Source organism: Pituophis catenifer, unplaced genomic scaffold (genome assembly GCF_029215685.1).
Source record: "Pituophis catenifer annectens isolate HBS135680 unplaced genomic scaffold, rPitCat1.0.hap2 SCAF_2, whole genome shotgun sequence".
NCBI classification, from domain to species: domain Eukaryota; kingdom Metazoa; phylum Chordata; class Lepidosauria; order Squamata; family Colubridae; genus Pituophis; species Pituophis catenifer.
The window spans coordinates 142,237,702-142,250,521 of NW_027256882.1; the positions used below are offsets into that span (position 1 = coordinate 142,237,702).

Below are 12,820 nucleotides of genomic sequence, written 5' to 3' on the forward strand. Positions count from 1 at the left end.
CAATTTACCCAAATTACCCTATATTATTCCTGTGTAAGATAAAGAAGAGGTAAATGATAAGAAATAGTATGAGAAGAATTATATTAAAATTATAGTACAAATGTTATCCTGGGTGCAATGTAAGAGATTGAAGTCAGGAAATGGTGCCTTATGTTGTGTTAACAGGGACATTTATTTCGCTCACTCGGCATAAAGCATCAAATGGCAGCTCATAGAAGGGAGCTAGGTCTTGTTTTTCACTGATGACTCACAATTAAAAAATCAGAAAGTTTAGAACAAACTTCTGAAATTTGTTCTTTGGAAGAGAAAAGAGCTTGGCAGAAGTCTCTGTGCTCTAAAAAATACTACTCCAATACTATTCCAAAATACTAACAGCTTCTGTTCTTGTTTCCTTCTCCTCTCCCCATTTTAGGGAGCAACTCCAAGTCAAATGCACTTAGCCATGGTGAGATGGTCAGCCTGGATGAGAGCAGCTTCCCTGCTCTAGAACTGAACAATCGACGCATGTCAGTAAAAAATTCCTTCTGCAGGAAGAATGGAATATATACAAGGTACCAGAGGCTTCCAAGACTCGTGAGAAGAAGGGGGTGGGGGATAAACAAATCTGGGAGCGGCCCCTTGCTCTTCCATTCAAAACAGGCTTCCTTCTGAATGACATCTCAGAGTTTCTTTGTCTCTCCCAAGGTCCCCACCACGGCCCAGCCCAGGCTCACTGCACTACTCAGATGAAGATGTTACCAAGTACAATGACCTCATTCCAGCCGAGAGCAGCAGCCTTACTGAGAAGCCTTCAGAAATCTCTGATTCACAAGTAAGCCATGCTAGTTAAGGCTAGAAGGGGAGACGGTTTGGGCTGCAATACCACAGAGAGTCTTAGGAATGTCACAAAAGCCCATTTGAAATGGACTGAGTACATGCACTCCAAAATGAATCTACAGCGATTTCAAGGGGTATAAAGGCACCCCCCAAAACAAACTTTTGCCATAGGTGATTTTAAAAAAAAACCTGCTAAATTGTGACAAAATGATATAATCAAAGGATCACATTGGACACAATAAGTATTTCACTTCACTGACTTCCCTGAGCTTGTCCCAATTGACGGATTCTACTAGGTTTATTGCTAGAAGCCTGGTCATCTGTGATCAGAAAATAGTTTTCAATAGATTGGATTGTTTGAATAGAGAAACCTGATAATTACTCACTAGAAAAAGTGATTTCCACCAGCTTTCCCACTCTGGTGGTTTTTCTTATTGTTCTGTCATCAGTTCCCCCCAAAACTAGTAACTGAGCTGGTATAGTTTTGAGACTAGATTCTAACTCCGCATTTTCTCTCTCTCCATCTGAAGCTCTGCTTAAATACTAGATTTCCTTATCTCAAGATTTCACAGCTCTCATGTAGATTTACTCTGAGGGTTGGTTATGCTCAAGTGTAAAACAGATGTCTATTTTGTATGGGGTTTTTTACCACAGCACATGCTAAAAAGCTGGGTGCCAGCAGGGCTGTTTAATACAAATTGACGAGGCCCAAAACAAGCCAGACATTAGATTTAGAGATTCGTTTTAAGGAATGGAATGCTGTGAAACAAATGGGTGTTTTTAAAAAGTGCTCATTTCCAGTTGTCCTCTATACCAGGTACATATGCTCTCTTGATTCACTTGTCAAGGACATAGTTGAGAGTGCTATTGTTAAGTACGTCTCTCTAAAAAACACAAGCTCAATTCTATATACAGGAGGTTAATCAGAGAAAGAGGTCACCCATGTCCCTAGTTCCTGGGTGAAGGGGTCATCGGACATCAACCTGCCTGTTTCAGTCCCGAGTACGAATTTTATAATATTTTAATAATACATACTGCCTTTTCCCTTAAGAGTCCAGACTGATGTTTAAAAGAGTAAGCATGCAGTGTCATGGCAGCAAGTATGTAGCGTTAACAAACTAAAACATGGGAATAATTTATCCTAGGATTAAAACGTTCCTTGAGTTGCTGATGTATGTTCCTACGCATCCTTCTGGGGAAAGGGATGCTGATCAGCGGAGGCAGCTGAGTACCACTAAGGGAGGAGTAGAGGGACATCTGTCTCAGGAACTCAGGATTAGGACACAGGCCGTCTTACAGCCAGGCCTTTCTTTTCCTTGCACTGTTGCCAATGGCGACAGGCATAGCAATTCGGAGGCTAACAGGAGTTGGCAACCCTGCCAGGCTGTAGCAAAACGGTTCCTTTGTCCTTTTTTGTTTAAGAACAGAATCTTTGCCAAATGGCCTGGCCCTCAACTAGCCCTCATCACCCCCCAAGGGAAATTAGCAGAAAGAACTGCTATGACAGCCAAATACCCATGCCAGAAGTACATCTAGGTGCAAATCTCTCCACACATATTCTTCCCGGATATCGCAACTAAATATCCTTGGAGCTATCAGCAAAGCTCTGGAATGTTCAGAGGACCTTTTTATAAACGCATCAGGTCCCAGTTTACTCAGATTAACAGAATATGTCATTAGTGTCTGAATTGTAGTGTTGTTGGGGAGGTGGGAAAAAGAATGCCCTTCCAGCAAGCTTCCAGAATTGCTGGTTGAAATCAAGGACTTTCTACATGAAAAATAATCCCTTAATCCTGTACAAAGATTCTAGTGACCATGCTGGCAAATGTTCATACATTAATGAATTAAGTTTAGACAGTTACTGTCTACAGAAACGCTTATCTCCCAAAGACAGAAATGAATGTCAGATTTAACCATGTCAACAGGAACAAGCTTCGTACATATCAAATAAGCTTACTTAAATTCAAATCTTACTGAACTTGTAGCATTTTCTTTTAGGGCATCCGGTGAAAGGGATTTAAAGAGGAAAAGATGATTTGGAGTCATGTCTGTTGTACCTGTCAGCCCCTTCTTAAATTAATTCCTAATCTTTGGGAGTGGCATGTGAGCCCAGGAGAAGATGCAGCTGCTTTAAGAACTTGCTAGTATTGGTGTCCTGTCTGCTCTCAATCACCTTTCAAATCCAGATCACTGAGCTATGCACACTTCTATTTCTGTTCTTTAGATTAGGTTTGGCTTCAGCAAACTCCCCATGATGTCAGAGAGCATCTGTGGAAGAACCTGAAAAGGCCATTTCAAAGTGCTGCGGGATTTCCTGGAGGCAATTTATGCCACAGAAAACACAGTTGTACTATTTTAGCATGATCCTTGCTGTACACACAGGACCATATAAGTGGCCCTAGAATTATAAGCATAATGGAGCCTGCCCATTACAGTCAGGAATTATGATGAACGTAAATCTTTCAACCTTTACTGTGGCAGTCATTAAGTGATTGCTGTAGTCTTTAAGACAATGCCGTGGTTGTTAAGTGAACCCATAGAACCCTCTATGGCTGATTTTGCTAGAAACTTGAAAATAAATTGCCTTTATTGGCAAAACCGTCATTAAAATGTGGTCATGTGACTGCAGGATACTGCAAATGTATGTAAATGCAGTTTGGTTGCCAAAAGCTCAAAGTGCAGTCACATGACACTTTGAATCCAGGTTATAAGTACCCTCTGGAAGGTCTATTTGTAACTTCAAACAGTCGCTAAGCAATCGGTCATAAGTCGAGGACTATCTGATGCGGTCCCAAGGTAATCTATAAAATGTAGTGTAGTAAATGTGGGGTGAAGCACATGCCATTGCTTTTAAAGGAGTAGAGAGAGGATCACAAAGCCCCTGAGACTGAGGGCTGCAGACTTGCATGACAAGTCTTCTACAATTAGTGTGGCCAGACAGTTCTGTGTTTGAAGCAGACAGCTCTCTATTGAAGAGTCACATCCAAGAACTATAAGCACAGGTTAACAGATTAAACAGGTACACAAGTCATCTGACCACAGTCTGTTCTATTATAAAGGAATAGATTGCACCACTTTTTAAATGATAATTGTTCTAATGCTGCACCCATATTTGAAATTATCGTATGCACTTCCTCTTTCTTTTAATAAGACATAACTGGCCATCAACATACAAAGCAACATGACTGGACACTGAACATTTTCGGTGAAATGTCATGACTACCTTCTTTTTCTAAAACAAGAATATATAAAAACACGTGTTAGAGCAAGAGCATTAAGATGCCACACTTAAACGGCTTAATGATTGATTTATGAGGCGAACATGCCAATTTATAATCAAAGGCTTGTTTACAGTATGATCTGGAAGTTCCTTTTGTATTACTTCATCATCCCGGCCATTGCTGCTTAGCTTCATGTATTTCTGAAATAAGGGGCCTGCACATTTCCCTTCCCATCTCTCTGTTTTAGACATTGGGGGGGGGGGGGAAGCACACAGTGTCTTTCTTTCTCTCTTTGCTGATCACCTTGGTTTCACTTTTCTCAATCACCTGCATGTCAAGACCCTCTTTTCTCCCACTTCCTTCTCACCGATGAAATTAGTGCAAATGAGTACCACCGTTGAAAAACTCTTGGAACACTAAGCAAGCTGAAACCTGCGATTTGATCTATTCCCTAGCTGGGCGGGGGGGGTGGGGGGATTCTTATGAAAGATCTCTATTGTGCTTCTGCAAGCGGAGAAGCTAAATTCAATTAACGAGAACAGAGGCAGAGTTGAAAGGAGGAAAATGTGCCAAGTTTGCCCTGCCCTGCCCAATTCTTTTTCTTTTTTTCCCCTCTATAACATTCTTTAAAATACAGATGTTCTCAGAGAATAAATATTCAGTTACCAGCAGATGACTTTTAATACTAGAAAGTTCTTACTGTGGGGAAATTTATTCTTAGTTCTGGGTTGGATCGCTCTTTGATAAGTTTTCATAAGTTACTTCTTGTTCTGCTCTCAGGTACTTTGGAAAATAGATTGAACCCCTCCCACCCCCCCTCATCTTTGTGATAGGACTTTGGGGAATATGGGCAATATGGAACATTGCTATAATGTCAGCCCCAGTCCTTCTTTTCATTAAATTAGACATACTCAATTCCTTCAACCATTCTTTTTGTTTTAGCCTTCAGTCTAAGCTTATCTTCAGCTAAAGCCTTCAGTTTTAGCTTATCTTTGTTGTTCTTCTCTGCACACTTTCTAGACTAGTCTCAACATTTGTTATAGTGTGGTGACCAAAACTGGATGCAGTATTCCAAGTGTGGTCTTATCAAGGCCTCATAAAGTGTTGTTAACACTTCACATGACCTTGATCTTAGCCTTCTCTTGATGCAGCCTAGGACTGTGTGTGTGTGTTGTTGTTGTTTTTGTGGTTTTTTGTTTTTTTGGCAGCTGCAGCACACTACTAGAGCACAGCCTCCCAAATTACCATTTTAATAGCCAAATTATTGCACAGTTTTATGCAATGTTCAATGTTAAAAGTGCATTGTAGGGCAAGAGGGTTGGATTAGGAGCAGGGAGATCCAGATTCTACTCAGTTATGGAAACCTACTAGGTGTCTTTGGGCCAGTCATTCTCAGTCTAACCTGCTTCACGGGGTTCTTTAAACGAAAGATGTAAGTGCGATGTAAGCTCCTGAAAGAATGAAAGGATTTCCATTGTAATAATGAAAAGTACACTGTTCCTTCCGAACCAAACCACAACCCATCTATAACTGTAAATATTACTTTAAAAAATAAATTTAATAGTATGTATTTGATATAAAATATTCCCAAAATAGCTAAAAATCAAAGAATACAATTATAGAAAAGTATAAAAGCCAATTATAGACAAGGTAATAGAAAAGTATAAAAGGCCAAACAAAGTTATAACGATATAGTGTAGTGTGTAGTGCATTTTTGTCTAGAAAAAAAAAATACGTAGATATCATAATACTGTGGAAAAGTTTTCTCTGTGTGATTACTTATAACTTCCCAGTTTGCTTTTTTAAAAATATCTAGAGAAATTTCACACAATTTATCTGAGTTCACAAACTGATAGATGTGTGAGAAAGAGTTTCGTATTGCCTTTATCCTGTGGTGGGGTCATTTGAAATCATACCAAGTGTGAATTTGTTCTGCCTGAAGGGCAGAGGCAGGCCCTAGCTCAGGAATTTATTTTCTTTCTTTGGTGGCTACCCAGAAGGTGATTAGCTTCTCTCTCCTCTAACCCAGGGATGTCAAACATGTGGCCTGCACAAGCCACGCCCACTCCAGCTCCGCAAGGGCAAAAACAATCCCGATACATCACAAAACGGCCCGCGATGCGATGAGGTTTGACGCCCTTGCTCTAACCGATTTTTTCCATCTCTCTTCACAGGGAAGCGACAGTGAGTACGAAGTGGATCAGAACCATCAGAAAGCTCATTCTTTTGTCAACCATTACATCAGTGACCCAACTTATTACAACTCATGGAGGCGCCAGCAGAAGGGCATCTCCCGGGCACAGGCCTACAGTTATACAGAAAGTGACTCCGGGGATCCTGACCATTGCCCTTTGTCCAACAGCACCAGTACCCAACAAGGCAGCCTCTTCCGACCCAAACCCAGTAGGACTCCAACCCCACAAACTCCAGTCAATCCACCTAGTCAGCAGAGCACTCTTTACCGACCACCCAGTAGCCTTGCCCCGGGGTCCAGAGCCCCTATTGCTGGGTTTTCTTCCTTTGTTTGATGTGTCTAAAAGAAAGAAGAAGAAGAAGAGGAAAAAAAAGGGGGGGTAACAACAAAAAAGGATGGATTTAATAATAACCATGACTTTTGGGTCCAGAAGCGTTACTTTTTCAGAAGTAATGAGAAGTTGTTGGAGACAATCAGGCATAACCGAGTTTGAATTCACTGATGGCTCCTGTTTCTAATATTGCACAGTGCTCCTCAAAGGAATTCATCTGTCTGCAGATGAACATCTGGAGCAAAATAGGAGATAAGCTTGTTTTTCAGGCCTATTGTTGAAAGAAGGGTGGAAGGCAACAGGGTAAAACTGGGAGCCTCAAAGCTAAGAGAACATTTGGTATTATAGTCACACCTCCCTGCAGATCCGTTTTCTAGACAGAGAAAAAAAAATGTAAGTTGATGTTTCTCAGAATAGTTTATCGGGGTTTGATTTGTTTGTTTGTTTTGTTCTCCAACCAAAGCTTTCCTCGGAGGGGAACGGGTTAGGGCTCTGCGAGCTGTAAATAGGAGCCAGTTGAATTGCTACAGTCAATGCTCTATATGCTAGATGCAAGGATGAAGCTCAAAGGACTTGTCAGTGTGAATACGCTCCTGGTGGCTAAGCAACTGGCCAATAAGAAACGGAGATTGCAGAGACTCACCACGGGCACAGCCACGCCACGGCAGCAGTTGTAGGGAGCCGGAACAACTTTGAAATGCTTCCCAAACGGTTGCCTACCTTTGAATGAACCAGAGGGGGTTAAGTGGGAGGAGCAGCAACCACACTCGGGACACCTTCTTCCATTCACAGCCAGAGGCTATGCAGAATTTAGCTGAGCTCAACGGTGCTGACTAGACTCTGTACTGTATTGTTTTCTTTCTGTGCATTTTGTGTGATGACGGGAGAGAGTGCATTTGAGAACGGTTGGAGAAAAAATTGCAGCATTCAAAGGAACTGTGATATTTTCACCGGGCAATCAGTGCTCTTGGTATATCTCCTCTACTGAAAGTGGTCTTCCTCTCGTATTGTGGGAGAAGTATGCATCTGCATCCAACCAAGCCTCAAGACATCTACCCCCACATGGTTGGATGGTGTCTCCACCCCCTCATGTCTTCTCAGATCCTTTTTCCCCCATTCACTTCACTGGGCAAGGAGGAAAGAAGGAAAGGGAGAAACCCTGGTCCAAATCAAATGCAATTTGAAGGAGCAAAATGCAGACAGGGGCTATATCGGGTACGAGATGCAGATGTGCTAAAGTCAATCCTGCAGAGCTCCCTTTTGTATTGGATCATTCCGGGGAGTTGTTCTTTGGCTTCATTGCGGTGTTTACCCCTCTGGTTTCAAAAGTAAAACCTCTTTTACAGATCCATGGAAGTGGAAAGTTTCTCCCCATATTCTTTTAAGGGATTTTTAAAAATAAATTATTCACAGCCCATAAATATTAGGATAAGGAGAGGGTATGGAACTGAATGAGGGGCAAAATACATTGAAAGTTACAGTTCTCCCTTTTTTGCTTTTTTTAAAAAAAATATTTTAGCGCAAGGGTCAGATAAAAGTTATTTTTGTTTCTAAGCATCTAATAGAGTATATATATATAAATACACACACACACAAACACACAAACACACACACACACAGAGTGCCTATTGAGTCCCAAGATCTGCAGCGGCCATATTTTTTTTCTAATAGAGTTTTGGGCCAGAGCAAAAAGTCCAGGAATAATTGGGGAAAGGGGGAAAGAGAAAAAAGGGTGACCATTCCACTTTTGTTGGGTTATCTTCTTTCCTTGGCTATAGCTGTCTTCATCATATTCCCTCCACCTCACCCCATGCCTTTATTTGCACATTGTTTTCCAAGCCTGGTTTACAAAGCATTGAACTGGCACATCGGGTCCTTTTAATAAAGAATCAAACTGCAGTTTGAATGGTTTTATGGTTCTTTCACCTCTTTGAACTAATCGTCTCATAACAAGTCGATCAATCATAAAATGAAATAATTTTTTTTCCAGGAAGGATCGTAAACTTCTGCCTATTTGAAGGAGCAAAATAATCATGGAAAAGGATCTTCAGGCCATCATTTGGATGCTTTGAAACTTGGTGACCTGATTTAATCCAAAAGATGATTCAACAAGCTCATAAACCTGATGTGTACCATTGAAGATATTAAGAGGCAGAGCAACTATTAATTACATCGGTGTTTTTCAAATTTGGCAACTTTAAGATGTGTTGACTTCAACTCCCAGAATTCCAAAGCCAGCCAGTTTACATTTTTCTGTTCATGATAGTGGAGAGGAAGGATTTTCTGTAGCTGGAGCTTGTCGAGAAATTTGAAGTCCAGATTTGGTAGCCTAATTCATAGACCTTCCATGTTTCCTTTAAAGACGCTATCAGAGCGGCTTCCTTGTTTTGAACAAAATACCGGTAATACGGTTTGATTCTAATATAAACCAAGATATCATAGTTGTAGCTACATATGCAATGCAGTAACTGGCAGAGCTTCCAAAAGAAACTGCATAAAAATGTTCACTAAAGGATGCAATCTATTGTTTTCAGTGTCATTTTCTATTCAAAAAAGACCATCTCAGATCTGCTTTTTTTCCAGCAATCAAACATTTACATTACTAAGAATCTCCCAAGATTGGTCGCCATTTAAAAAAAATAAGACAGCTATACAAACTACATGTTAGCCAATCACGAGGAACTTTGGTACCATCCATTCACACATAGGGTATGATTTGTTCTGACCCGAGGTGATTTCCGAGAAATTTTCAATTTATGCTTTATTAGCACACCAGTCACAGATGGGCTTAGTCAAGCCATTAGAAGGGAGATTATTAAAAAAAAAAAAAAAAAAACAGACATGTAGTCTGAGCTGCAAATAAACATTCTGAAAAAAGAGGGACTAATATGAAAGATTTTAATATTCTTGCTGACCAGGAGTTGAGTTCTGCTTGAGGATGTCTTTATTTTTACCACACATAAACAGGTTTGAATGTGGCATAGAAATCTTTCCTCAAAGTAACATTTATTTCCTGAAAAATACCCAGATTTCATATATATATCCACAGAAAGAGATATTTGAGCATATTTTAGGTTGTTACTGGGCATAGTCTTCCAGTAATATCTCTACTAACATTATACCCCTAAAGATTTAGTGTTCTTATTGCAAAAAAAACCCAATTATCATTGTAAATATAAAGAAGAAACATCATTGGTGGTGTAAGCACCCATATGTTCAGATGATCCAAATAGAATTATCCTGCATACAAATACTATAAAATCCAGAGAGGTCCCACACAAGTAAGCCAAAAATGACCAACCTTTATAGCACTCTGGCAACAAATAAATGTGAATGTAATTCAGAAAAGGGTTTAAAAAAAATATTTCAGCGTGGTTCTTGTAGAAGACAATTAACCCTTGATGAGGATTGAGGGGAAAAAATCCTCATAAATTAACACCATCATTATGTGGCACATATTGTCATATAAATATAGAGCATTCATATGCAAATTGCTTACTACTTAATATTAAGTTTATGCTGACATACCTTTGTATGAATTTGCACATAGAGTTCCGAAATGTATAGGCATTCTTCATCTCTCCTTAACTTTTGAAAAGGCAGAGACCTGATTTTTTTCCCCAAGTTTCTTAGAAGTTGTCAATATTCTCAAGGTTAAAAGCATTAATGCATTTGTTTATTACGGTGCTAAATTGGAGAATGTTTACATCTAGGAGAAACTTGATTGAACGGAGGAGGTTTTTCCAAATTTCATACTTGGTTCATGCACTGCATGACCAATTAGGTGTTCTTTTTCCCCTTCTAAAGATTTTTTATACTCAAGCTCTGATTTGGTTCATACAACTCTATGTTGCGATGGTAGGTTCACATATCACACCAAGCCAAGCCAATCATATTAAGACTTAACATGGTATATTGATCCATTCAGTGTCTTTGGAGGAAGTCATTTAAACTGTCCATCATTTATATACTAATTATGGAACTGGGTGAAGGTTTTCATAATCAGCATTGCTTCTTTTCACAATCCCTTCTTATATTGATTGAGTAATCATCACTTTAAGCCATTATATCGTTTAGTTTGGGTTTAGCTGTGCATTAGGCAAATCCAATTACTGTAGGTTGGAAACTGATTTATAGCTTAATCTATGGTACAAATTCAGCCAATTGAGGTTTACCCAACCAACCATAGTTAATTAAGCTCCTTAGCATTATATATAAAATCCTATTGTAAGATACAAGATTGTGCCTTATGTAAAAATTAACAGAGAGGCCAAAATGAGAGTCAGTTTGATGTAGTGGTTAAACAACTAGACTAGAAACCAAGAGACTGAGTTCTTGTCATGCCTTAGACATAAAGTCAGCTCAGTATCCTTGTAGAGCCGGTCACTCTCTCTCAGCCCTAGGAAGGAGGCAAGGGCAAGCCACTTCTGAAAAACCTCACCAAGAAAGTTGCAGGGCCTCAGCCTTGCAGTCATTGGGAGTCCACACTTATCGAGGGAGAGAGGTACATGAAATAAATCATGAGAAAAGGCACTTAACACATACCAGCTTGCTTACAAAATGATAGCCAGTAGAACATATTTTTTTATTATGGTTTCATTTGTTTAACCCTTCAGCCTCTTTCTAGCACTGGCTGTGTCTTCCTGAGGAAGCTATGTTAGCAATTCCAATCCAATGGATTGAAGGGCACTCACTTCCCCCAACAACACCAACAGCAGGGTTAGCAAGAGTTACTGAGAGGGCAAGGTGATCAGCTGGCGCCCTGCAGCCCGAGATTTAATTACCCATTGATGCGAGAATGAGAACGAAGTCACTGGCTTGGATAATGTAGCTGCTCACTTGAAAGAGATTAACCCAGCACTGGGGAAGAGGTAATAAAGGCTGCTCTTCAGCAGCTGCTTGGCTGACTGGTAATTAATTGGCAAGCCTGAAGCCTATTAAAGAGAAACCCATTAAAAACATCACTCTCTCTGTCCTTCTAAGGTGAGGCAAAGTTGGTTACGGTATGCCTTCTTTTCCAAGATGATGCTGAGGTTAATTGTAAGGAGAACGAGTTGTAAGTGGTAACCATCTGTAGGGAAGAACAGTGCAGTGTTGTTAGACCACATCTTGTCATTATGATGCAGAGTTTGTGGCTTTCCAGATGTTGCTGTAGGACAATTCCTACCCTGTCACCTGCAATTTTGCATTTAGCTGAAGGGTAGTATAGCCTATATCAGGGGTCTCCAACCTTGGCAACTTTAAAACTTGTTCCAGAGTTCCTCTGGGAGTTGAAGTCCTCTCTTAAAGTTGCCAAAGTTGGAGACCCCTGGTCTACATTGAGGCCAAAGACTATATGCCCTTGTTAGAGATACTAGTGTTTGTAAAATCTGATGACTGCACCCCTTCTTTCTCTTCTACCTTTATATTGGCCTCCTCTCCCAGCTTGCTGCCTGCCACTAGCATGTTAGTTCTTCCATGCCTCTTGCAAGTGTCGATTCATCTCATCAAGAAGTGGAGCAGAAGGTGGCTAATGCCATGTTATGTCAAGCTACAGTTAATTACAGGCTATAGTGGAGACACAAGCTGGTAATTGTATCCATTTGACTTCTCACCAATTTAAGCCTCTTGAAGAAAGACATAAAAATGCTCAAGGGTAGTTCATTTCTGGCTTAGGGAGGCTGGTGAAGAGCCTATTAAAGTGAACTGAATCCTAGATTTGTAAACAGTCTCTCCCCAATTCTTCAAATATGATTCATCTTTATTTATCCATTCATGAATTTAGAAGGGAAAGATCCAAATGAACAGTGGCAAGAGATCCAAAATAACATCATGGAAATTGCTGGAAAATATGTGTCATGCCAAAAAGCAAAGAGAACAAACAAGTGGCTATCTGATGACACCATCAAAATAGCTGATCAGCAAAGGGTGGCCAAAGCCAAAGGTAATAACAATGAAGTTAAAAAGCTGAATGCAACTTTCCAACATAAAATCAGGAAAGGCAAAAATAGGTAGTGAGAGGAGCAGTGTCAACATTTGGAAGAAGCTAATAGAAAGGGACATACTAAGGTCATGTTTGCTGTAGTGAAAATGATGAGATTCAGCTTTTCAGCATGGCAACTGGAACTGTTAAAAACTGCAGCAGGAATGTATTAAGTGACCAGCAGAAGATCAAGAACAGATGGAAAGAATATACAGAAGGATTCCGTAGCAGTTTGACTTGCCATCAAGATGACAACGTTGAAAGGCCAATTAAATAAAGAACTAAACATCTTGAAA

General features: G+C 40.1%; 1 protein-coding gene across 1 annotated transcript in view; it reads left to right on the forward strand.

Moving 5' to 3' along the window:
• Window positions 1-8,455, forward strand: part of SDK2 (sidekick cell adhesion molecule 2) — a 443,151-nt gene extending 434,696 nt beyond the window's left edge. The window contains exons 43-45 of the mRNA XM_070937707.1: window positions 413-551; window positions 685-811; window positions 6,212-8,455. Coding sequence (XP_070793808.1) covers window positions 413-551; window positions 685-811; window positions 6,212-6,565 — 620 coding nt within the window. The 3' untranslated portion in view covers window positions 6,566-8,455. The remainder of the gene's footprint in view (window positions 1-412; window positions 552-684; window positions 812-6,211) is intronic.
• The last annotated feature ends 4,365 nt before the right edge of the window (window positions 8,456-12,820 follow it).